Here is a 26,640-nt window from a genome sequence, read left to right as displayed (position 1 = left end):
AGACCAGTAGACCAGATTACCTGGGAGGTTCCTTCTCTCTCTCTCTAGGATTTTTGTTATCCATGAGCAGGGCCTTATCTCCAGGGTCTTAGACAAGATCCAGGTGGCTAGGTCCAATTTCAACTTTCAGAAAAGACCTTTGGCAGCTTTCTAACACCCCCATGCAGAGTCAGTGGACCTTATTATAGAATCATAGATAATGGTTGAGTTAGAAGAGGACCCCCATGCAAGACAGGAATCTTTTGGCCAGCGTGGGGCTCGAACACACAACCCGGAGATTAAGAGGCTCAAGCTCTATCGACTGAGCTACATCCCAGGCGTTGTTCTTTTCAGGGGTCAATGTATTATGCTGCTTTAATGTGCAACTCTCAAGTAAGCCCAAAGGAGAGTCACAAATGAAGACAGAAGCAGATAATGTAGCCCTAGAGAACCTCTGGGCCCCAGAAGTTGCTGAACTACAACTCCCAACATTCCTGGCCAATGGTCATGCTGGTTAGAGCTGAAGGAAACTAACTCAGCGACAATGGGAGGCCCGAAAGTTCCCCAAATCCTGCCCAAATCTGTGGCCTTGCAAAAACCAAATATCCAGAGCCCACAAAGAGACTAGAGTTCTGGGTTTTTTTGCAAAAACTTTTAGAATAAGTTTTATTACCCCGTTTAAAAAAATAGATATAAAATAACAGCACGTTCTGCCCAGCAGAAAACATTATTGTCAAGACTTTCCCGTAGCCTCGCTTTGTGCAAACAGTTTTTCAGTTATGAGTTATGTAAACATTAGAAGTCAAGTGTTCAAGTTCCACCCCTCCTCCACATACAGTAGAACTGCTACAAAAATAGGTATGTTCACGACTGACACGTTCCCAAAAATCCCGACATCTGCCTGCGCCGCTGAAATCCGCACATCCCAACAGTCCCTGCGCCAAAGCCACTCCAAGCTTTCCGTCACAACCTGCCTCTTCACCCTGAACAGGGCTCTCCGCGAGCGAGCGGATCACTTCCGCCCGGCCCTCAAGGTCATAGCTGCGCGCTATTTTAAAAGCGGCAACAGACGAGAACGACCTCCGGGGACTTGGTTTCCTCTCCCGCCGTCGCCTTCTCCCAGCCGCACTGGCCGATTTAATGCAAGCCCCTTACAACTTGAAAGGGAACGACTCCAAGTAATCCTTTAAGACCGGGTTGAGAGGGATGCGCCTTAAGTTCTCTCTGCCGTACGTCGCCACGATGTTCTTCCGACAGAGTTCCTGCAAGGACCGCATGCGCTCCTTGCGCAGCGGGGCGACCAGGGCTTTCCGCGGGGAACTGACATAATGCTCCAACAGCTGGAAGAGACAGTCAAACACCTCTTTGCTGCCGTCCAGGCCGAAGCGGCCAGCTTGGAAGACCACACGGATGCTCGTGGGTCCCGTGGCAGTCTTAACGCTAATGGTGAAGAAACAGTTCTTCTGTCGGCTGTCCCGGATGAGGAAGGTCCCCAGCGGCTCGCCTTTGAGTTTCTCATGGGCCGCGTTGACCGACAACGGTCCCCAATAAAACCCGCACTCATCCAGCAAGGCGCTGGTGCGAATGATGGTGCTGAAGTCCGCCTGCGAGCGGAAGGTGTGGAAGTGGGTGTCCCGGGGCGCGGCGCTGGCACAGCCGAGAGCGTGAGGGACTCGGGCTTGCAGGGCGTCCCGCAGCGGGGGCTCAAGTCGACACCTCAGGCCTGTGGCGATCCCATTCTCAGGCGTCACGCTGCTATGTGCTACCATCCTACAGACTTGGCCCGCCGGTGTGGTCTTCCATAGCCTCCGGGGCCTGGGAAGCGCTACTGCGATGGGGCTCTCCTGCAAGGCAAAAGAAACAAGCCACAAATCAGGAGAAGGTCTACCAGGAAGGAACGTTTACACATGCTCGCAAGTGGTTTCCTCTCCTCAGCCGCAGAATGCATCAGAGGCCCACTGATGGGAACCGCCGGTTCATAAGCCTGCCTTTCCCATCAGTTGATTAAACCCGATAGCGCTGTTACTTACACAGCACTAGAATTTATCTCCGAGGCTGCTCTCCGTCCAGGAACAAACTCACCCCACACACAGAAAAGGTGTCACTTCCGAGTAAATTATTTCACCCCTCCTGCCCCACCGTAGTAAGATGATACAGTCCACGCTCTCCCTTTTATTTTTTCCAGACCCCCTTTGGTTTTGCTCTGAATGTTTATGAAGAGAAAGGGGAGGAGTTTTCAGAAAATTTTATATATGTCTCTTTCTGAATGAATAAACGCAGGGCTCTAGAACAGCGGTTCTCAACCTGTGGGTCCCCTGTTGGACTACAACTCCCATCATCCCTGAGCTCTGGTCTTGCTAGCTAGGGGTGATGGGAGTTGTAGTTCAACAACATCTGGGGACCCACAGGTTGAGAAATGCTGCTCCAGGAGAAGAGGCTGTGGCTTACTGGGGCAGCTGTATGCTGACGGGGGAAGGGAGTTGGTATCATATAATTGTTGGAAGGACACCCCAGGGTCATCTAGTCCAACCCCCTGCAACGCAGGAATCCATGTAGAGTGGTGCAAGAGAAATGTCCCTGCGGATCATGCCCCACCATTTCTGCTCTTGCAGCAGCCTTTGCTGGCCCGGGACTCCCCCCCTCCAGATGTTTCTGCAGCACATCTCCCATCCGTACTGCTGTGCTGGCCAAGGCTGGTGGGAGTTGCTAGCCCCAAACATCTGGAAGCCCCCAGGCCAGCAAAGGGTGCTCCGCTTCTGTGTTTCGAAGCATGGGAACTCAGGAAAGAGTGGGATTTCTCCAGTTTGGGATCAAATCCCCCAGAGCAGAACACAGCTTGCCAATATGAATAGATTCCTTTGTGCAAACCAAAAATAATAATAATGTGTGGTTTGCCTGCTTGCCAAATCACTGAGTAATCCTAGATCGCCCTCTTGGAGAAGTGCTCCCCCCCCCTCCTGCTTCGCAGCCCCCCCCCATCTCATGGGATCTTAAGGCTATAATCTCCCCACGCACACACAAATCAACCCCTGTGAACTTGTAAAGCATTATTTCCACTTGCTCTTAGACTCTCTCTCTCTCTTTTTTAAAAAGAAGAATTGCTTGCACTTTAAGTGGTCCGGTTTAAATGGCTTCCTATTATTGATATATCTTCAGCATCCACGGTGGGGAGGCAGGCAAAACCTTTCCCCAGCCGACTGCCAGGGATGAGTTCCTAGCCCCCAGCATCCACTAACCCCTGACAGCTCACGGGTCGATACATCTCCTTCACCTGCCTTGACCTTCCTGGCAAGCATAGATTTTAGGATTTATCCCCCCCGGTCAGTTTATAGATCTCGGTTGGCACGTCACTGAGAATGCACAATGTATTCTCAGAAATCAAGCCTCCCAGGTACGCCTGGAGGTCTGCAGCCGGTCAGATTCTGAGTCGTCCGCAACGTGACACAGACTCTCTAATTGCTTCCAAGTTGAGGGGAAGCAACAGCTGGCATCTGTAAAGGCTCCATAAAGTGCAGGATTCGGATCTCGCTGCAAGACCGGTGTCAGCAACTACCACTGCCAGGCAGCGATGAATAATATTAGGAGTCATGAAAATTTTACGGGACCTCACGAACGGGAAATGACTGATCTGACAAGGCGCTGAGTTGGCAGCTGGTTGCCGGGACCACCGTAGGCTCAAATAGGATGGGGCGGCCCTTATCTCAACCCTCTCCACCTCACTTTTCGGCACCCAACATGCTATCACAAGCAAAGCGATCTCGACCATGTGGTACGATGCTACCACGCATGTCTCCAATTCGTGCCCTCCAATTCTGCAACATTCTTTCTTCTCCAAAGAGCCTTGTGCAACTCCAAAGTTTGCTTCCCTTAACCTGCCCACAGAGGAGCCCTGTGTGACTCAAAAGCTTGCTACTTTGCTCCTGGAAACGGCCTGTGTAGTTTTGTTTTATTATATAGTATTGCAATAAATCTGTAAAAGGCCTTGCCTTTGAAAGAGGGCACAGGGAATATTTGGGGCAAGGCAAAGACGGACAGATTATACTGCAGTAGGTGGTTCTTACACATGACCGGTACATCACTGTAACCCAAATACTAATCCTTTTCTGGACAAGTTTGGAAGACAACATTTAACTGCCATATAGTTCATCTACATACCGAGGATGAGGTAAAGCCTGTTCCTCCAGAATTTTAAGGGTTTGAGGGAGAGAGGTGGGAAGGATGAAAGGAGCGAGCTATATCTACCAACACCTCATTAAATCTGCAATAAGACTTCTACAGAAGTTTGGCACAAGCTTCCTAAACAAGGAAATCTTCAGGCGAAGGGGCAAAGCAGTTGGGGAAGAGCTTTGTTTTCATAAATACAAACGAAGGCGCCGTCCCCAAAAGACCTCTCCCTCCCTCTCTCTCTCTCTCTCTCTCTCTCTCTCCTTTCCCCACCAACCTCCGTTTGGGAGGCACCGCGGGCCGCTTGCGTTTCAAAGCCGTCACCCTAACGCAAGAGAGACGACCGAAAGAGAGACGTTTCAAGGCGGCGCCTTTTGAAGCTGCGCTCCAGATCTCCGCGGCTGCTCCGCTCCACATTTGCTAAAGGTCGCTGCGATCCGTTTCGGGTTGGGTTCTTGTGTGCGTTTTTTTTTTTAAGCGCGCCTGGTTTTTTTCCCTCTCCAAGCTGCAATCCTGCGCTTTGGGGAGGGGGGCGCGTTTCCTTCCAAGCAAAGCAGCTCTGCTTTTTATTTATTTTCTTTTTCTTTTTGTCCCCGCTCCTAAAATACCCCGCCACCTAACTTCGCCCTCCCCGCACCAAAATGGCTCCAGATTCCTGCTCTGCCTCCCCCCGGGGGGGTTGGAGGAGAGAATCGGCATCTCTACCTGGCGCAACCCGGAGAGTCCGCCTTACCTCGGGGACGCGCCGCTGCTTCTTAACCCGAGGGGACCGGCACTCCTGAGAAGGGTGGCCGCCGCCGCCGCTGATGTCGCCTTCCAGCGCCCGGCCGTGGCACCGCCTCCGCTCCGAGCTGCTGCTGCTGCTACCCTGCCGGGACTCGGCAGCCGCATCATCCGCTCGGGCCGCCGCGAAGCCACGTCGAGGGGCGCTGCTTGCTGCGCGGGACCGAGGCTGCTGTTCCTGTCGAGGCCGCGGCCGTCTCTCCTGATCGCCGCAGCTGATGGCTTTTTAACCCGCCTCCCTCCCTCCCTCCTCCTCGGTGCTAGCACCGCCCTCCCTCCCTCCCTCCCGCGGTTCTGCGAAAACACGTGCCTGCGCCTCTTCGCCGAACACTTTCGCTTTCCATCCCGGCCACATCAAAGGCGCCTCTGGAGGGGAGGGAGCGGGAGGTGGCGCGGACGCGCCCTCGGCGCCCGCTGCGCGCAGGGGGCCGGGGCAGGGCTGCAACCCACCTTTACCTGCCGGATTTACGGATAAGCTAAACAAGCTATAGTTTAGCGCCCCACTCTCTTGGGGGCCCCCCAAAAAATGAAAGGAAAAAAAGAACTGGATGTACCTTTCCAAAATATAAGATAAAAAACAAAGTAAAACCTGCAAATGGCTTACCTATTAGGTCCATAAATTGCCATATATAGCATATATTCAACACAAAAAACAGCGGCAATCTGTTGTTGACAAAGGACAGCTGGACATAGAAAGGGCCCCATAACCTTCAGTAGCTTAGGGCCTCACCAAACCTATATCCGGCCCTGCCTGCAACCCCAGGGGTGCAAACCTTGATGAAATCGGGAGGGGGGGAGAGCAAGGCAGGTAAGCCCTGCCCCACACAATCGATCGCATATCGCACTATTTGAATGGCAATGACCATCGGCAGAGTTGGCTCCTATGCGCGCCCCCCACCCTCCGTTTCTCCCCGGCGCGCCTAGCCCAGAATTCGGGATCCGGCGCGAGGGCTCCTGAGCGCGTGCAGAGTGCGTTCCCTCACCTCCGCGGAGAAGCTGCTGCAAGCAGGCTGGCACCAGTCTGGCATGCCACCGGTCTGTGGCACCGCGCGAATCCCCGCAGCCCTTTCCCGTCCCCAGAGAGGTGCGCACTTACTCGGGAGTAATCCCCGTTGCACTCGGCGGGACATGCCCCGGGTGGATTTGCAGTGTTTGTTTAGTAGGGGGCTCTGAGCTGCGACTGCAGCCCTCAGAAGAGGGAACAGGTTCTCCTGGCCGAAGGGGGACTTGCTCCCGAGTAAAACCTACTCCGGGTTTGGGCTACCCGAGTTATAAATAGACAGTGTTTCCAGCGCCGCCAGGCGCCGGTGCGCATCTTTCTGGCGTTGTGCGGCGTAAGAACAGGTTGAGAGGGGCTCTGAGCACGTGCAGAGTGCGTTCCTTGCATTCAGAGAGCCGCAGCCGCTCCTCCCAGGGAAGCTTGCGCCGCGGAAGTGTCATAGAAATGCACTGAAACGTGCAGGAGAAATGAATGGTGGCCAAGATGCATGATAGCTCAGTTGGTTAGAATGCAGTGCGGATAATGTCAAGGTTGCAGGTTTGATTCCCCTATGGGACAGCTGCATATTTGGGGTGGACTGAGATGGTCTTCAGGGTCCCTTCCAATTCTATGAATAAAGAGAGGCACCATCTGACCTCCGCGTAAGCAAATCAGGAGGACGAATGTTCAATAAATAAATTTAATTACTTTTTAAAAAAATGTTATGGAAAGAGATTGTTTTTAATTTCTATAAAAGGAGGGTCTCGTGCAGAAGGCAGCTTTCTGGAAGTTCTCCCAGTTAGGGAAGGACTCCTCTGCAGTTTTCAAGGAGCAAGAGGAAATGCACTTTGCACATGCACAGAGAGGTCCTTTCAAGTGTTCATTTAAAATACGTGTGTGGTGGTGTTGTTGTTGTCCTTGAGGAGAAAACTACTCCAGCGTGGTTTCTAGAAAAGCACAAGCCAATTTGTTCATAATAAAACACCACCAGGCTAGCGATTAATAATATAAATGGCCTGAGATTACTAACGCCTGACAAAACCAGCCTCTGAACAAGTGATGTGCAAGACAATGAGGGGAGTCTGTTGTCTTCATGGCCCAAAGTGGACCATCAATTCTGCTGGGCTGGGATTCAGAAGCAGGCCGCCCAGGATCCTCAAGGTAGCCCTCATGAGGACTAGTAGCAGTTTATATATCTTTCTCATAGCATTTTTATTAGGTCTCCAACAATATTTCAAAGCATTTCTCATCATGTACAATTTTTTTAAGCATACAATTTTCTTGACTTCTCAGCCCACCTTTCCTGATATTTTTGCTCTTTTTTATCAGCTGTTTTATAACATATAAAAGGTAAAGGACCCCTGGACGGTTAAGCACAGTTGAGTTTGACTTTGGGTGTGGCACTCATCTCCACTTTCAGGCGGAAGGAGCCGGTGTGTCTGCAGACAGCTTTCCGGGTCATGTGGCCAGCATGGTTAAACTGTTTCTGGAGCAACGGGACACTGTGACGGAAGCCAGAGTGCACGGAAATGCCGTATACCTTCCCACCACAGCAGTACCCATTTATCTACTTGCACTGGGATGCTTTCGAATTGCTAGGTTTGCAGGAGCTGGGGCAGAGCAACGGAAGCTCACCCCTTTGCGGGGACTCGAACTGCCGACCTTCTGATCAGCAAGCCCAAGAGGCTCGGTGGTTTAGACCACAGCATGCATTTTTATTATCTAAACCCCGCTAATGTTAAATCTTTCAGTAATCAACTGCTTATATTTCAAATCCTGCCTGCGACTTCATATGTTGGTGATAATTGGATGGGTAATCCTCCTTAAACACTTCGTCATTTTGCCCTCTTAATTTGGCAGTTAATTTCGCCATTACAGCATATTCCATCCATTTCATAAACCATTCCTCCTTAGTTGGTAATCCTTTCTATTTCCACTCGGCCAGTAGCCATTTATAGACCTTGTGGTTGGCATCCGTCTGTCTCGAGAGACAATGGAGTGTGCCTCCACGGGTGAAGCCAAACGGCTGTGTTAGCAGCACCGAAGTGACCTGCCTGGGGCACAAGCCTGGGCAGTGTGTCTGGAGCTCTTAGGGTGCCCCCAGGACAAGACCCCCCTCTCGGCCTCACCGATGGCAGGCAGCATCAGAGGAAAGCAGAGCAATGGATTTGGCCCCAGCTGGGGTGCAGGAGTTGCCAGAAGGAAGCGTACAAGACACCATCCAGCAGTCTTAGGCACACACTGGAAACTTAAAAAGGTAAAGGACCCATGACAGTTAAGTTAAGTTATGAACATCTCTGGGGTTGCGGCGCTCATCTCACTTTACTGGCCAAGGGAGCCAGCATTTCTCTGCAGACAGTTTTTCCGGGTCACGAGGCCAGCATGACTAAGCCGCTTCTGGCGAAACCAGAGCAGCGCACGGAAACGCTGTTCACCTTCCCGCCAAAGCGGTACCTATTTATCTACTTGCACTTTGACATGCTAGGTTGGCAGCAGCATGGACCGAGCAACGGGAGCTCACCCCGTCACAGGGATTCGAACCGCCGACCTTCTGATTGGCAAACGCTAGGATCAGTGGTTTAGCAACTTAGGTTGGTGCGATTAACATGGATTTTTACGTTCCATTTTCCTAGTGCAACAAATCAGCGTTATGAACGAAATTGGGCTTCTTGCTGTTAGGAAAGTGGCAAGGAAAAGTTCAATATGAATGGATATTTAACGGGATGATGCTCATTCCCTGCAAACAAATTGGATTCAGTGCTCCCTAGTCTCACTTCCGTGTATAAGTTTTGTGAGGGATGAAGGCCCAAGAAACAGGTTGTGTGATGGAGCCCTTGTTTCCACCAACAGGGCCTGTTTTCTGTTGTTCTCAATGGACCTCAGATGCTTCCATGGGCTTTGGATCAATGAGCAGCTATTAACAAAGACATCCGAGAATGGAACCTTTGCATCCAGAGGGCAGTCTACCTCTGAACGCCAGGTGTTGGGGACAAGCCACAGGGAAGTGATGTTGCCACGACATCCCGTTTGCTGGCTTCCTATCTGGCTGGGGGGGTTTTGGAAATCAGACTGCTGCATTTGATCCAGAAAAGCAATTATTAACCGCCACTAAAAAAGGACAGGGCGACTTTCTGCTTAGTGGAAAGGGGGGGAGATCTGCCCCTTGCTGTCTAATTGTGCCCCTCAAGCATCACTTTCTGTTCTACAGAACTAAGGACCCAAGTCCAATATAGATCCAAGAAACCAGACAGAGGCAAAGAAAAGGAAAGAGAAACCAGGTCAATTTATGCTCAGAACTGCAGATTCTTGGAAAGCTTTGAGCCATTCAAAACTATCATTATATGCCTGTTCTTAATTTTTTTTCTCTTTCTGTTCATGCAGGAGTGCCAGGTTGGTCCCACGACTGTGGGTGACCGGGGCGGTGGGTGCCAGGCAGCGTGCGTGGCCCTGGTGCCGCAATTTGTGGGTGGCCGGCCCCTTCATGGGGCATTTTGTGGGCGCTTGGGCCCCCAGGGAGCCGGCACCTATGTATTCATGCATTATTTTTCCTTGCCAGTGAGAAAGGTTGCAGGGCAAGGGCACTGTCGGTTGTCTTTATTTGACTGCAGTGAGAGTTGTTTGCGTGTGAGAGGGGGAGAGATTGTTGGGTCAATTTAGCCATATTGATTTGTATGTTTTCGGTGGGTACTTGTTGTTGTCCTGTCAGGCTGCGTATGCAATAAAAGGGAGCCACACCGGGTGAAGGAATCTTCTTTTATATGTCCCCATATCAGTTTCAGTCTGTTGATTAGATTATTTAGCAAGGCTGTTTCCCATATGATTTGGTACCAGTGATATGTCTGTCGGGGGTGGGAGAAGGTTTGTACAGTGGTACCTCGGGTTAAGTTCAAATGTGGTACCTTGGGCAGTTCGAAAGCACGTCAAAGTGCAAGTAGATAAATAGGTACCGTTCCGGCGGGAAGGTAAACGGTGTTTCTGTGCGCTGCTCTGGTTGGCCAGATGCGGCTTAGTCATGCTGGCCACATGACCCGGAAGCTGTACGCCGGCTCCCTTGGCCAGTAAAGCGAGATGAGCACCGCAACCCCAGAGTCGGTCACAACTGGACCTAATGGTCAGGGGTCCCTTTACCTTTACTACCTCGGGTTAAGTACTTAATTCGTTCCGGAGGTCCATTCTTAACATGAAACTGTTCTTAACCTGAAGCACCACTTTAGCTAATGGGGCCTCCTGTTGCTGCCGCGCCGCTGGAGCACAATGTCTGTTCTCATCCTGAAGCAAAGTTCTTAACCCGAGGTAATATTTCTGGGTTAGCAGAGTCTGTAACCTGAAGCGTCTGTAACCCGAGGTTTGGCTATTTTAGCAGCCTAAGCATATCGGCTTCTGCTTGTTCTTTAGAAGCAAGTTCCTAGTCCGTAAGGATGCCCAGATAGGCTTGTAAATCTGTGAGCTTTGCTTGGAGAAGAAAAATCAGGAGCCAAGGCGAAGGGCTTAGCAGCACAGTGTTCATTGACCAGGTGACCTGAATGCCCCACATAGTTCTCCTGCATGCCAAGTTATGCAACGAAAACCTAATATCTAAATCTCGATGTCAGTCCCTCTAATAGCCAACTCAGAAAGCGAGTGCCGGCCGCTGGTGGTGCAAGCACTGAGCCCCCGGGAAACAAAACCCAAACCGTGGAGTTGGTAATGAAACAAAGGGCAAAAAGGAGAAGGTGAGGGTTCACTGCAGCTTTGTGTTGCAGTTTGCACTTTCTGTTACTGCCGCAGGCCACAGAACTTGACTTCTCTGCGTGCAGAAGGAGGGCTGCCTCCCAGGGCTTATAGAAAAAGAGGGTCTGCTGCAGCAGTGTGGCTCCAATGAAACGAAACACCTGAGAATTATTTCCTGGGTGTCCCATAGCACGGCCTGTGTGTAACTAGTGTGTATGGTCAAGAATAGCACTTTCCATCTTTGGAAGCCTAACCACTTGCCAGCTCCTTTGAACAGTTTGATCTGACCATCAGATGCCTTGCTGGGAAAAGCGAATCGGGGAACAGCTGCGTGGCAGATCCTGTTAAGAAAGTACAGTATGCACTGGTGAGAACATCTCAGTACCCATAAAATGCTCAGAAGTAGGCAGGCACCGTGTCCGTTGCGATCAGGTGTGCCAAGAAGAAACTGAGATTGAAAGTGTTTCTGCTAAGAGAGTTTAGATGAGAGGAAATGTGCTTCAGTAGATGAGAAGTGAGGCCGTTCATTCCCAGCACTGGCTGCGTTGAATCCTAGAAGAGAAAATGAGAGAAAGGCATTGCGTGGGGAACCTCAAGCTCAGTAGCATAAAACCATAAAATTGTAGTCCAACCCCCTGCAATGCAGGAATCTCAAGGAAAGCATCCCTGACAGATGGCCTTCCAACTTCTGTTTAATTATCTGTTTTAGGATTTTTCCTGGCAGCAGCGTCAAGTTGACTGGTCAGCAGTAACCTGGGTCTTCTCCCCCCCCCCCTTTTGAAGATAACATTTGACCGCCTTCAGTCTGCAGGCACCTCACCTGTTCTCCAAGAATTCTCAAAGATTAGAGACAGAAGCTCTGAGATTACATCTGCAAGCTCTTTTAGCCTGGATGCAGCTGGTCAGGCCCTGGAGATCTAAATTCATTCAAAGTAGCCAGGTGTCCCCCCCCCGGTCCCCCCACCATTTTTCCTTACCTTGGGCTCCTTGCATCATTTATTCTGTTATCACCAGGTTGAGCACTGCTTTTGGGTGAAGGCAAAGTAGGTGTTCTCTGTCCCTCAGTAGCACTTCTCCATCTTCTCCACGCACAAGACCTACCGCTTTGTTCTTCCTCTTGCTTCGAACATAGCCAAGGAAACCTGTTGTTAGTACAGTGGTACCTCGGGTTAAGTACTTAATTCGTTCCGGAGGTCCGTTCTTAACCTGAAACTGTTCTTAACCAGAAGCACCGCTTTAGCTAATGGGGCCTCCTGCTGCAGACCGCGAGAGCACGATTTCTGTTCTCATCCTGAAGCAAAGTTTTTAACCCAAGGTATTATTTCTGGGCTAGCGGAGTCTGTAACCTGAAGCATCTGTAACCTGAAGCGTCTGTAACCTGAGGTACCACTGTATTGCTAAGCCAGTGTGGTGTAGTGGTTAAGAGCGGTGGGCTCGTAATCTGGGGAATCGGGTTCGCTTCCCCGCTCCTCCACATGCATCTGCTGGGTGACCTTGGGCCAGTCACACTTCTCTGAAGTCTCTCAGCCTCACTCACCTCACAGAGTATTTGTTGTGGGGGAGGAAGGGAAAGGAGAATGTCAGCCGCTTTGAGACTCCTTAAAGGGAGTGAAAGGCGGGATATCAAATCCAAACTCTTCCTCTTATTATTATTACTACATTTGCATCTCAACTCTCCTCCAAGGAGCTCAAGGTGAGATGCATACACCTCTCCCTCCTTATTTAATCTCCAGAACAACCCTGCGAGGTTGGTTAAGCTGGGCGTCAGTGAGACTGGTAGAGGATGCTCCTATCTCGCCAGTCTCTAAGCAAGATCCAGTTGGCTTCCATACAGTGGTACCTCGGGTTAAGTACTTAATTCGTTCCGGAGGTCCGTTCTTAACCTGAAACTGTTCTTAACCAGAAGCACCGCTTTAGCTAATGGGGCCTCCTGCTGCAGACCACGAGAGCACGATTTCTGTTCTGTTTTTAACCCGAGGTATTATTTCTGGGTTAGCGGAGTCTGTAACCTGAAGCATCTGTAACCTGAAGCGTCTGTAACCTGAGGTACCACTGTATTGCTAAGCCAGTGTGGTGTAGTGGTTAAGAGCGGTAGACTCATAATCTGGGGAACCGGGTTCGCGTCTCCGCTCCTCCACATGCAGCTGCTGGGTGACCTTGGGCCAGTCACACTTCTCTGAAGTCTCTCAGCCCCACTCACCTCACAGAGTGTTGGTTGTGGGGGAGGAAGGGAAAGGAGAATGTTAGCCGCTTTGAGACTCCTTAAAGGGAGTGAAAGGCGGGATATCAAATCCAAACCCTTCTTCTTCTTCTTCTTGCAAGCCTGAGCTCATTCTAAGCTTTAGCCCTCCTGACCTACTCCCTGCGACTGTTGGCTACTCGTGTCTACTCCTCCTTTGTGATTTCCCCTTTCTTCCATTTCTTATACTTGCCATTCTTAAATCTCAGCTCATCTGCAAGCCATACCGGTTTCCTTAGATGCCTCCCGCTTTTCTTTCTTGTTGGTATTGTCTGCATTTGGGCCTTCAATAGTCCACCTTCAAGAAACGCTCATCCATCTTTGACCCCCATCGTTTTGGGTGTTTCTGACCATGAGATCTCTCTCAGTAGCTCCTCAAGCTTTTTGAAACCAACCTCCTTAAAGTTCAGTGTGCACGTCCGACTGCACTCAGCTTTCCCTTGCCTCTGCGTCATGAAACCCAAGTAGTGTGGTACTAAATTCAGAAGTGATGGGTCCCTTCTAAGATTATTCAGTGCTGTTATAATTATACAGTTATGCAACAATAATAATTATGGATGCTTGACTCATGCACATCTTCATGTCTTGCCTTTCAGCTAGATCTTTTTTCTCTCTCTTTCTCTTTCTCTCTCTCTCACACACAGTTTTATTGCAGTCCATAGACCCAAAATACACAGTACAGCAATTCATTCATTTAACAGTATATATCAACAGTTATTAAGGTGCAAGAGCGGCCTTACTAGCTGACAGAGGAGCATAAGCCTAGGGTTGTCATATTTCAGAAAGTAACAACCAGGACACCCCCGAAAGTTGATTTTTTAAAAAACAAATCCCAAAATTGTTGAGCTTTCCCCCCCCAAAAAATGCAAAAAAACCAACCCCGTTATTTTTCTATTGACCTGCCTAAGATCCAAGGAGTACGACAAGGCTGTATATTGACTCCCTGCTTATTTAACTTATATGCAGAATTCATCATGCAAAAGGCTGGGCTGGATGAATCCCTAGCCGGAATTAAGATTGCCGGAAGAAATAGCAACAACCTCAGATATGCAGATGACACAACCTTGATGGCAGAAAGTGAGGAGGATTTAAAAAACCTTTTATTGAGGGTGAAAGAGGAAAGCGCAAAATATGGTCTGAAGCTCAACATCAAAAAAACGAAGATCATGGCCACTGGTCCCATCACCTCCTGGCAAATAGAAGGGGAGGAAATGGAGGCAGTGAGAGATTTTACTTTCTTGGGCTCCATGATCACTGCGGATGGTGACAGCAGCCACGAAATTAAGAGACGCCTGCTTCTTGGGAGGAAAGCAATGACAAACCTAGACAGCATTTTAAAAAGTAGAGACATCACCTTGCCAACAAAGGTCCGTATAGTAAAAGCTATGGTTTTCCCAGTAGTGATGTATGGAAGTGAGAGCTGGACCATAAAGAAGGCTGATCGCCGAAGAATTGACGCTTTTGAATTATGGTGCTGGAGGAAACTCTTGAAAGTCCCATGGACTGCAAGAAGATCAAACCTATCCATTCTGAAGGAAATCAGCCCTGAGTGCTCACTGGAAGGACAAATCGTGAAGCTGAGGCTCCAATACTTTGGCCACCTCATGAGAAGAGAAGACTCACTGGAAAAGACCTTGATGTTGGGAAAGATGGAGGGCACAAGGAGAAGGGGACGACAGAGGATGAGATGGTTGGACAGTGTTCTCGAAGCTACAAACATGAGCCTGACCAAACTGTGGGAGGCAGTGGAAGACAGGAGTGCCTGGCGTGCTCTGGTCCATGGGGTCACGAAGAGTCGGACACGACTGAACGACTAAACAACAACAACAAAAGATCCAACACAAGGTGCTGCCTTTCGGAAATTTCCCTGGGTTATCAATTCCGCCATTCAAATCCCGGTAATGTCTGGGAAAATCTGGATGTGTGGCTGCCCTACTTTAGCCTGTACATGTTGATTTCTGATTCTGACTGCCTCTGAGAGGAATTTTGCGGCAGCCAGTATCAATCTAATCCTCAAGAAGAACATGGTCAAATGACTTGGTGCGTTTCAACATCTATCGGAGTGATTTGTGCCTTCTGTGAAACTTCATGGTCCATAGCAGAACTTGCATGCCATTCTTTTGAAACTTGAAGCATTTTGTGTTTTTAAGTGTTCCTAAATGCTTGAACAAACTCCTTCTCCACAGTGACCCTAGGAGCCCATCCTCAGTGACTGACTCCCCTCTATTCACCCTGATTGTCGGGATACTTCTCAATGGCTAAAAGGCTCCCTTTTGAGAACCAGTGTGGTGTAGTGGTTAAGAGCAGTGGACTTGTAATCTGGTGAACCGGGTTCGCTTCCCCGCTCCTCCACATGCAGCTGCTGGGTGACCTTGGGCTAGTCACACTTCTCTGAAGTCTCTCAGTCTCACTCACATCACAGAGTGTTTGTTGTGGGGGAGGAAGGGAAAGGAGATTGTGAGCTGCTATGAGACTCCGTAGGGTAGTAATAAAGCGGGATATCAAATCCAAACTCCTCCTCCTCCTCCTCCTCCTCCTCCTCTTCTTCTTCTTCTTCTTCTTCTTCTTCTTCTTCTTCTTCTTCTATGCTCTCAGATGCTGGAGGCAGGGACGCTGTTGCAAAAATGATAATGGGACTTTGATCCCCCATACCTCTGGACCGATACACCACTGTTCTCCAGGCCGCAACCCTCTCCCCATTCCACACCCCACACCATCCTTGCTTCCCATCCTCTCCTAGCGGATTTTCCTGGCTGGAATGGTTCCTTGAGCTCTGATAATGACTCTTGCTTGCCTGAATAGAGGGCAGGAAGCAGAGTGTGGAGTAGAAACTTAGCCTGCTATGCAATTTGCATTATTGGTTACTGCGCCCACCTTTGTCACTGACGCCCACCCACCTCTTCTGTGTGGCCCCCAGAAGGGTCTGTGGCCCTCGAGCTGGAAAAGTTGAAGTAGAGCATTGGGTGACGGATGTTCAGAAATGCGTGGCATTACTTTCAGCAGCCAGAAGCATCATAGCCAGACACTGGAGAGACCTGTCACGAGTAAGCATGGACCAATGGTACCAAATAGTATGGGAAACAGCCCTACTAGAAAAATTAACCAATAAACTGAAACTGACACGGGGACAAATAGAAGAAGACACCTTCACCCCGGTATGGCTCCCCTTTATCACATACACAGTCCAACAAGACAACGACAAAAATCCACCAACAGCATACAAATCAGTATGGCTAACCTGATCCAAAACATCCACCCATCCCACTCACACTTGAAAACAAAGACCAGCACAGCCAACCACAAATGAATAACCACACCCTAGGCCAACCCCAACCTCTCTCACCACCAAAGGAACACAAGCGAACAGCAAAGAACCTGCAGAAGCCACGCTGACACCAAACCCTACATTGTTGTTTAGTCGTTCAGTCGTGTCCGACTCTTCGTGACCCCATGGACCAGAGCACGCCAGGCACTCCTGTCTTCCACTGCCACCCGCAGTTTGGTCAGATTCATGTTTGTAGCTTCGAGAACACTGTCTAACCATCTCATCCTCTGTCGTCCCCTTCTCCTTGTGCCCTCCATCTTTCCCAACATCAGGGTCTTTTCCAGTGAGTCTTCTCTTCTCATGAGGTGGCCAAAGTACTGGAGCCTCAGCTTCACGATCTGTCCTTCCAGTGAGCACTCAGGGCTGATTTCCCTAAGAATGGATGCATTTGATCTTCTTGCAGTCCATGGGACTCTCAAGAGTTTCCTCCAGCACCATAATTCAAAAGCGTCAATTCTTCGGCGATCAGCCTTCTTTATGGTCCAGCTCTCACTTCCATACATCACTACTGGGAAAACCATAGCTTTAACTATACGGACCTTTGTTGGCAAGGTGATGTCTCTACTTTTTAAAATGCTGTCTAGGTTTGTCATTGCTTTCCTCCCAAGAAGCAGGCGTCTCTTAATTTCGTGGCTGCTGTCACCATCTGCAGCACTACATACAGTAAGTGAAATAGAAACATCGCCATCCGACCACCCCCCCATCTTCCCCACCCCCACCTCTTTCCCACTATTCTTCCTAATGTCTCAACAAATGAAACTGATTTGTAAAAATGTTACATGGGGGAGGGGGGATATACGAGAGAGAGACACTTTTGTAAATCAAGAAAATCTTTAATAAAAAAAGAAAAGAATTGCGTGGCATCGTTGCGCCGGTGGAAGAGGAACCACTGTTTCGATAGGAAGCACAGCAAACAGCGAATGGGAGGAAGGCAAGGCAAAAACAGGTGAGTTGATAAGCGAGTGGGACTTTTCAAAGCTTCTGGCAATGAGATAAGATACTGGGCAAGGCACAGGCAATAGCTGAGCTGGAACGGCTATAAGGAACATGTCCAAATCTCAGGGAAAAGAGGGCAAAACCTCGGGGCATAGGCACGATCCTGGCATCTGAGTCATGGGATCTAAGCTCTTCCCAGGTGCAATCGAGTTTCACCCTCTTAGGTATTTTTGCAGGGGACTCCCCCATCTCGTAATTGTCCTTTGCGACACTTGCTGAGTCAATCAACTTATCTGAATCAGCTTGACTGAAATTGAAGGCTTGATTTATCTGATCTATCGCTTATCTGGCTGGGGAAGGGCCCAGGGCTCAGAGCCCAAGCTCTGAATGCAGGTGCTGCCCCCAGCCAGCAGGTGAGAGGCTCAAAACTCTCTTAATCAACGTTTGTCTTCTTTTGCAAGCTAAAGGGAGGCATCCAGGCTGCAAATCTCCAGTGGGGGGCTGGCATGGAGGCAAGGGGTGCAATTTACTCCCTGATAGATTTACATTTCCAAAATGCCCCACCGCCCAGATGTTTTTAGTCCCATGACTACTGATGGAAGAATCTCTCGATTTGAGCTCTCTCAGTTTCTCATGTTCCCAATCTTAAATTCGCTTCTCCACATGTTGCAGAAATCTACAATATTAAAATCCTTGCAAAAACCCTTCTACATTTAGTGTACATTTCTCCAAATAAACACAAATTTATGTGCATTTTTGACGTAATGCATGCATTTTGGCAAGCAATTTCCCCGAATAGAATGCATGTTTTGCATGGTGTTGTGTGTGTTTTTTTAACCTAATATCTTTATTTTAATGCACGCTATCCCCAATATATTCATTTTTGAAAACATTTTTGGGCGGGGGCGGGGAGAGAACTCTATTGCAAAATTCATGTAATAGTGAATTTTGGAGGAAAGCTGTTTTTCAGTTCTCATACTATGGAGCTACCTTTGAAGGTGACTGAGAAACTAATTCAGAATGCGGCAGCTAGACTGGTGACTGGAAGTGACCTCTGGCAGCATATAACATCAGTCCAGAAGGATCTACATTGGCTCCCAGTACGTTTCTGAGCACACTTCAAAGTGTTGGTGCTGACCTTTAAAGTCCTAAACAGCTTTGGCCCTGTACAGTGGTACCTCGCAAGACGAATGCCTCGGAAGACGAAAAACTCGCAAGACAAAAGAGTTTTTCGTTTTCTGAGTTACTTCGCAAGACAGATTTCCCTATGGGCTTGCTTCGCAAGACGAAACGTCTTACGCTTTTATTTTTTAACCGCCAATGCATTCCTATGGGAAACCGTCAATACACATTGGTGCTTCGCAAGACGAAAAAACTCGTAGAACGAAAAAACTCGCAGAACGAATTAATTTTGTCTTGCGAGGCACCACTGTACACCTGAAGGAGCGTCTCCACCCCATCTTTCAGCCCTGACACTGAGGTCCAGCACTGAGGGCCTTCTGGCAGTTCCCTCCCTGTGAGAAGTGAGGTTACAGGGAACAGGCAGAGGGCCTTCTCGGTAGTAGTAGTAGTAGTAGTAGTAGTAAATTTATTTATACATACATACATACATACATACATACATACATACATACCCTGCCCATCTGGCTGCGTTTCCCCAGCCACTCTAGGTGGTGTTCAACAAAATACTAAAATACAATAGTGGCGCCTGCCCTGTAGAACGCCCTCTTGTCAGATATCAAGGAGATAAAGAACTATTTGACTTTCAGAAGACATCTGAAGGCAGCCCTCTGTTGAGAAGTGTTGAATGTTTTACTGTGGTTTTCTAATTTGTTGGAAGCGGTCCAGAGTGGCTGGGGCAAATGAGTCAGATGGGTGGGGTACAAATAATAAAATTGCTGCTGTTGTTGTTATAAGCATAGGCAATCACATCTGTAGAGAAGGACAAATTCCTACCATCCTTACTCCAGGCAAGTAAGAGAGGCCTGGGCTTCCCTACACATTTAGGTCCTCAAGCCTAAGATTCCCCACTGCTGGTTTAAAAAGAAAGATCTCCAAGGAGGCTTTGCCCACCAGCAGCTTGCATCTGTATAGCGAACTAAGCAGGTGGACGGGTCACCTGCTGGCAGCCTTCCACGCTATGGCAAGACGCACTGCATGTCGACATGTGCAAACATGGTGCAAATCTGCACCTTCATTTGCCCTCCGTCTTGGGGGTGGATAACTTGGCTACTTCAGTGGGGCCGGTCTCCTGACCTTGCATAAAGCGCCTCTGTATGCTGAGCCCTCTGCCCCCCCCCAAACTACCAAAGGTCATTTCCAAAGGTCCTTAATGTGCCCTGAGCTCAGCAGGTTCAGATCTGTTTACCCTTGCAATTCCCAGAAAGCATGTGCTCTCCTTGCACCGGTTCAATCTCTGCAAAGGTTTCGCTTTTGCTTTCCGCCTGAGCTCTCAAGAGGACAAACGAAGATTTCACAGGCGGCATTTAACAGCAGAGATGGCACGAGCTGCGTTTTCTCCATCTGACACCTGGCAGCAGCTGTTCATTCCCTTCAGACTGCAGCAAGAGGCAAAAAGAAGTCCATAGCATCAGCTTTCAGCTCTCCCTCTTCTTGAACTGTTTCCATCCTGGCTTCTTATTAAGAACTCAACTCAGCTTTAAGAAGTGATGCCTGGTTTGGCTGCTTTTCCTCTTCCCTCCCCCTCCCTTTTTTCCTTTCATGCTGTGTCTTTTAGATTGTATTCCTGAAGGCAGAGTCTCGTCTTGTTTTCAACTGATCTTACATCTCTGGGAGGGCTTTTTGGCTAAAGAGCTCACATTTGCGTGTGTTGGTGCTTCAAATAAATAAACACCCCCTCGGTCAAAGAGCTAGGTGCTAAGATTCACACCATCTGCCTGCCACCATTAGACCCTCCCTGCCAGCAGCAGAAATTGAAAGATGCCCTTATAAAGGGGAGAACATCTAGGATTTTAGCATAGCTTGCTCTTGTTGTTATCTTTTCTTATTGGGTGCCCTTTGTGGCTCTTCAAACCGAGAGGCGCAGGAGTACACCCATCTCTTTTTGGGGAGTTGACCTCAGATGCCCTCCCTTGCATTCGATTTCCAAGGAAGATGGTTTGTTTACAATGCAAACAACTGGGCCACAGGTTACTCATCCGTTCTGAGGAATCTGGATCTCTTCCTTTCTAAGAACAACGTGTTGCATTGACTAAAAGATGCCGTTGCACCCTCCCCAAACACCCTCCCACCTTTGCACCCAACATAGTAGCATAATTTATTTGGGCTGTCATAGAGTCTTGTAAGGACCTATTGGCTAGCGCCAGTGACATCACAGGTGAACAGCAGCACTCCTCTCCATAGGCCTGCTCCCTACTGATGACCCTTTTTTTGTACAAGGAGAAGCTGTTGGGGGAAAGAACATCCTCAGCTTCTGTCCTTGAGATCAATAGCCACTGAAACAAAGCAGAAATCCAGCTACAGGCGGAAATCTCTTGCCAGAGACATGCTTCTTGAGCAGCCGTTCTGATTTGTTCAAATGCAAATGGGCGCTTTTCTGAAGAACTGTTTCCCAAGAGGTGCCTCTGGTAAAAGAGACTGCAGAAAACCAGCTTCCCCCTCAACAGGTTACAAAGAATGGGCAGGCCTGGAATGCAAAAATCCTTTATCAACCTCTGTGGTGGTATCAGTTCCAGATAGCTGTCACCATCTTGAATTCTAATGAAAGCCCTAATATGGGTGGAAGCAGCTTATCAAAAAGCCCAGGGAGATGCGGAGTGATAGATCATTTGAGAAGGAAAGGGGAGGGTGTTGGTTCTTGTGGTCCTTCCTGGAAGAAGGTTTCTCCTTCTGCAGGTCTGAGCACTCCTGCTGGGAAGAAAGACCCCGTTGAACCCTGCAGGACTCCTTTCCAGTGGCATAGCATGGGTTGTCAGCACCCGGGGCAAGGCAGGTAATTTGCGCCCCCTAACCCGGGACGCGGGTGGCGCTGTGGGTAAAAGCCTCAGCGCCTAGGGCTTGCCGATCGAAAGGTCGGCGGTTCGAATCCCCGCAGCGGGGTGCGCTCCCGTCGTTCGGTCCCAGCGCCTGCCAACCTAGCAGTTCGAAAGCACCCTTAAGTGCGAGTAGATAAATAGGGACCGCTTACTAGCGGGAAGGTAAACGGCGTTCCGTGTGCGGCTCTGGCTCGCCAGAGCAGCGATGTCACGCTGGCCACGTGACCTGGAAGTGTCTTCGGACAGCGCTGGCCCTTGGCCTCTTTGAGTGAGATGGGCACACAACCCTAGAGTCTGTCAAGACTGGCCCGTACGGGCAGGGGTACCTTTACCTTTAACCCGGGGCAAGGCAAGTAATTTGTGCCCCCCCCCCGCTGCACTGTCCCTCCCCCAGATAGTCCCTCACTCTCTCTCCGCACCGCACCGCACGCCTGGCACCCTCCCCTCCACAGTGGGCAGCGACCCGGCGGCTCGGATCGGATTCGCACAGCCAGCACTGCAGTGAGAGAGAGTGAGTGAGCCAGGTAGGGGCAGAGAGCTGCGAGTGCGAGCGCCCCCCCCCCCAGATGTTGCACCCGGTGCGGCCGGCCCCCCCTGCACCCCCACGCTACGCCACTGCTCCTTTCCAAGCAATCATGCACCAGCTCTTGCATCTTCAAAGAGGGCTTGTTCAAGGCAGCCCCGGCAGATATGGACCTGATTCCCTGTGCAAAACGGGCAGCTGAGCTCTCAGCCCTTCTAGGTTAAGACAGGAAGGATTTCAACAGGTCGTCTCTTCCAGGCATTGATGCAACTTGCATTCTGAGAAATCTCAGGCCATAACAGCCCAGCAGGATCAGGCCTAGTCCAGCATCCTGTTTTCGCAGCAAGCACAAAGATGTCCCAATGGGAAACCCACAAGCAAAATCTGAGTGCAACAGCACTGTCCTCAAACAGCAATGTCCTCACTTGCGATTTCCACCAACTGATATTCAGAGCATGCTGCCTTTGTGGCTGGTGGCCCCTTCCCTCCATCAATGTTATCCTCTTTTAAAGCCATCCAAGATGGCGGCAAACCGGCGGCTGTTTGGAGCGAATTGGACAACGCTGGGTTTCGGGGTGATAGCCAGGACCCTCGGTTTTAATATCAATTGTTCCGTTTGTGGGGTGCTGCAAACGTGGGGTTTCCGCTGCAAAACTCTTGCCAAACTTTGGACGCTCTTGGGTTTGGGGGCATCAACTACGAACCCCGGGTTTGAGGTATCAGTTGTTCGGTTTGTGGGGCGTTGCAAAACACGGGGTTTTTGCTGCAAAGTGCTGAAAAACCATCCCTAACATACCTTTTCACAGCTGCCACACACTGGGTCAATAACTTAATTGAGCAATCCACTGCAACCCCAAAGTCTCGTTACCAGTCAGCTACCACCAGCTCAGCCACGATTAGCCTATATATGCGAAATTAGGATTTTGTGTCCTAGCATGCAACGCTGCACACCTCTCTACGCTGAACTGCATTTGCTGACGTAGTGTTGTGGTTAGAGCAGCGGTAGGCAACCTAAGGCCATTGGGCCGGATGCGGCCCAATCGCCTTCTCAATCTGGCTCACGGACGGTCCGGGAATCAGTGTGTTTTTACATGAGTAGAATGTGTCCTTTTATTTAAAATCCATCACTGGGTTATTTGTGGGACCTGCCTGGTGTTTTTACATGAGTAGAATGTGTGCTTTTATTTAAAACGCATCTCTGGGTTATTTGTGGGGCATAGGAATTCATTCATCCCCCCCCAAAAAAATATAGTCCAGCCCACCACATGGTCTGAGGGATGGTGGACGGGCCCACAGATGAAAAAGGTTGCTGACCCCTGTGTTAGAGTGTTGGGCTGCGGCCTGGGAGACCTGGGTTCAAATTCCCACTCAACTATGAAGCTCACTGGGTGACCTTGGACCAGTCACTCACTCTCACCCTAACCTACCTCACAGGGTTGTTGTGGGAAGAGAGACACTTCCTTGAGCTTCTGGAATGAACAGGTGAAATATAAATAATGATAATGATTCGTAATAATGCTACAGTCCATTCGCCTAATTTGGAGAAATCTGTTGGGAGCTCCCCACAATCACTTTTTGTTTCAACCGTCCAGAAACCAGCACCTGTTGAATTTTTGCCTGCTCTGCAGATGTTATCGACGCAGAGCCCCTGCCCGCAGATAGGCGCCTGAAGATCTGGGACAGATTGTTCCAATGCAGCAGACCGGATCGCGGTGCAGGTTTTCTGGCCGCTGATTGGCTGTGGCGGTTGTGTGTTCTTTCCTCCGACGTATCGCCTCCTTTTTCTCGAGGGAGGTCTGCTTAATAAATATCTCTACTTCCAGTGATTCTTGCCATCAAAGCTGTTTCCTGAACTTGGTTTCTGATCCTCTTGAGAGATTGAAACTGTGGTTTCTGACTTTTTCCGAAAAAGTTGATTTCGGGGAAATTGAACCACACGCATATGAAACTGCAGAATATCAGCTCTGCCCATGGACCGCCGAGAGGGGTCCCTGATTCCTCCCAACTCCCAGTTTCTCAGTAGAGACAAGAGATGGGAACAACTTGTTCATGTTCTGTTGATGCGGTTGCCTGGGGTTAAAACAGCTCAAAGGAAAGTCTAGGTCTCTGTTGGGTATCCTGAGATAACATCATAACACTCATTTAAATCACTCTTACATCACTTTTAACAGTCATGAATTCCCCCCAAAGAATGCTGGGAATGGTAGTTTGTTAAGGGTGCCGGTATACCATTGTAATAAATATAAAATAAAATAAAATAAAATAAAATAAAAAGACTGCAAAGTGATGGCAGCCAATAGCCATTGGGGCTGGTAGGGTTAAGCAGTGTTAGAAACTGAGATATGCAAGCTAGGCACCAAACAGCTCCTTAAACCAGGGTTATAGTCGCCAAAACTGAATGCCTGGTTGCCATTTTGGGGCCTGGCGGCTCAAGAGCTGTATTTTTCAATACGACTTTTTGGTTCCCGATATTCGTTCTGATTTCTCAGATAAAATATCACAGATAAAATTCTACAGGATGTGTTGTTGGCGGGTGAAAACAGTCAAGGTCCAAGGATCCCCGGTTGGTGGAGATATCAAGCACCATCCTGGCACCCGGGCACCTTCACTGGGTCGCAAGTTGCCCATAAAAGGTAAAGGGACCCCTGACCATTAGGTCCAGTCGTGGCAGACTCTAGGGTTGCGGTGCTCATCTCGCTTTATTGGCCGAGGGAGCCGGCGTACAGCTTCCGGGCCACGTGGCCAGCATGACTAAGCCGCTTCTGGTGAACCAGAGCAGCGCCCGGAAACGCCATTTACCTTCCCGCCAGAGTGGTGCCTATTTATCTACTTGGACTTTGACGTGCTTTTGAACTGCTAGGTTGGCAGGAGCAGGGACCGAGCAACGGGAGCTCACCCCGTCATGGGGATTCGAACCACCAACCTTCTGATTGGCAAGTCCTAGGCTCTGTGGTTTAACCCACAGCGCCACCCTACACACAGCCATAGGGTTGCCATATTTCAAAAAGTGAAAATCCGGGCACTAAAGTTGTTGAGCTTTCTCTTTCTCCCTCCCCCTTCCCACCCAAGTTGGTTTTTGAGCTATTTTTTAGCAAATTCACCAAAAAAAGAGAGCAACACTTCCAACTTGGGTTGCCATACACCCTGGTTTCCCCAGATATTTTAACAGGTTTGTGGAAATTCCACCCGGACGCTGTTTCTGGTGGATGAATTCCAGATATCTCCGGAAGATTCTGGGTGTATGGCAGCCCTACACAACCATACTTTAGCCTGTTTTTGGAATTCTCTGCCTGGGTGGAAGAAAAACCCACTCTGCCCTAAACCGACGCAGATTCGACAGGAAGAGCTCGATACTAACATGGCTCAAATTGTTAGAGAAGTACAAGACAGAAGTACTGTTTTGGGGGACAGGGGTGGGCTGGTGTTGAGGACTCCCTGGTCCTGCATGGGGTAACTGTGCCCCTGAAGGACCAGGTGCGCAGCCTGGGGGTCATTTTGGACTCACAACTGTCCATAGAGGTGCAGGTCAATTCTGTGTCTAGGGCAGCTGTTTACCAGCTCCATCTGGTATGCAGGCTGAGACCCTACCTGCTCGCAGACCGTCTCGCCAGAGTGGTGCATGCTCTAGTTATCTCCCACTTGGACTACTGCAATGTGCTCTATGTGGGGCTACCTTTGAAGGTGACCCGGAAACTGCAATTAATCCAGAATGCGGCAGCTAGACTGGTGACTGGGAGTGGCCGCTGGGACCACATAACACCGGTCCTGAGAGATCTGCATTGGCTCCCAGTACGTTTCCGAGCACAATTCAAAGTGTTGGTTCTGACCTTTAAAGCCCTAAACGGCCTTGGTCCAGTATATCTGAAGGAGCGTCTCCACCCCCATCGTTCATCCCGGACACTGAGATCCAGCGCCGAGGGCCTTTTGGCGGTTCCCTCACTGCGAGAAATGAGATTACAGGGAACCAGACAGAGGGCCTTCTTGGTAGTGGCACCCTCCCTGTGGAACGCCCTCCCTTCAGATGTGAAGGAAATAAGCAGCTATCTTATCTTTAAAAGGCATCTGAAGGCAGCACTGTTCAGGGAAGTTTTTAGTATTTAATGCTGCATTGTTTTTAACACTCGATTGGAAGCCGCCCAGAGTAGCTGGGGAAACTCAGCCAGATGGGCGGGGTATAAATAATAAATTATTATTATTATTATTATTATTATTATTATTATTATTATTATTATTATTATTACACAAGGTTCTTAATCTCATGGTTGTGGGTTCGAGCCCCACACTGGGCAAAAAATTCCTGCATTGCAGGGGGTTCAGCTAGATGACCCCTGGGGTCCCTTCCAAGTCTATGAATCTACGATTCTGTTATTCTACTCTTGTGTGTGTTGTGCCCCAATGAAGCAGGCAAGCAGGTTGTGCACACATGCAGAAGCACACAGCTGCAGCTGTTGCACCACATACAAATGTGGGGAGCGCCAGCAGTTGCAAATCCCCTTTGCCACACATTTTTGGCCCAGCCGAGCGACGGCCTGTGCAGTCATCACGGCAGACATATGCAAAGCGAGCGCGATGAGCGATGCAGCAGAGATTTCCTCCTGTGGCTTTGCCCTCTCCCTGCTCCCCCCCCCCCCAGCTTGGGAAACAGAGAAGCAGCCCATCTGAATCGATTTGCTTATTTCTGGGGCTTGTCTTCCGAGGAAGCGCCGCTTTTATCTGCAGTGCTTTGCAAAAGTTCCCATAATTAGATACTTGGGTATTACTCAGCTTCCAAAGAAAGACACACAGAGACACATGGTTTTGTAAGAAGTGGCAGGCAAAGGAGGCCTGTTCACCTCTTGCCATCTGCTGGACAAAAGTCTCGTGCGGGGAATGAATTCTACTTCAAGGGAAGGGAACAGTTTTATAAATAGAGCTAACATTCCCTCAGTTTCCCAGGAAGAGGAGTTGGTTGCTAAACCACTCTGAGCATTGTAGCTCTGGGAGGGGAAACAGGGATCTCCTAATAGC

At 49.5% G+C, this 26,640-nt stretch overlaps 2 protein-coding genes across 3 annotated transcripts in view; one reads left to right on the top strand and one right to left on the bottom strand.

Moving 5' to 3' along the window:
- The window catches only part of CIITA (class II major histocompatibility complex transactivator), a 1,021,617-nt gene that overhangs the window by 261,462 nt on the left and 733,515 nt on the right, over window positions 1-26,640 (top strand). The gene's annotated exons all lie outside the window — the stretch shown is intronic.
- SOCS1 (suppressor of cytokine signaling 1) lies at window positions 617-5,124 on the bottom strand. The gene is made up of 2 exons (XM_083413852.1): window positions 4,877-5,124; window positions 617-1,823 (listed from the first exon to the last, which is right to left on the bottom strand). Exon 2 carries the CDS (start codon window positions 1,746-1,748, stop codon window positions 1,131-1,133), a length of 618 nt encoding a protein of 205 aa, XP_083269978.1. The 5' UTR covers window positions 1,749-1,823; window positions 4,877-5,124; the 3' UTR covers window positions 617-1,130.

This window comes from Podarcis tiliguerta (genome assembly GCF_965153285.1).
Source record: "Podarcis tiliguerta genome assembly, chromosome: 14".
Classification (NCBI taxonomy): domain Eukaryota; kingdom Metazoa; phylum Chordata; class Lepidosauria; order Squamata; family Lacertidae; genus Podarcis; species Podarcis tiliguerta.
Note: the sequence above shows the minus strand (reverse complement) of the source record. Positions and strands in the feature narration are given on the sequence as shown.

What these genes read in the sequence shown, in the direction of transcription:
- SOCS1 (XM_083413852.1), bottom strand. Translation starts at nt 1,748, where the DNA reads ATGGTAGCACATAGCAGCGTGACGCCTGAGAATGGGATCGCCACAGGC.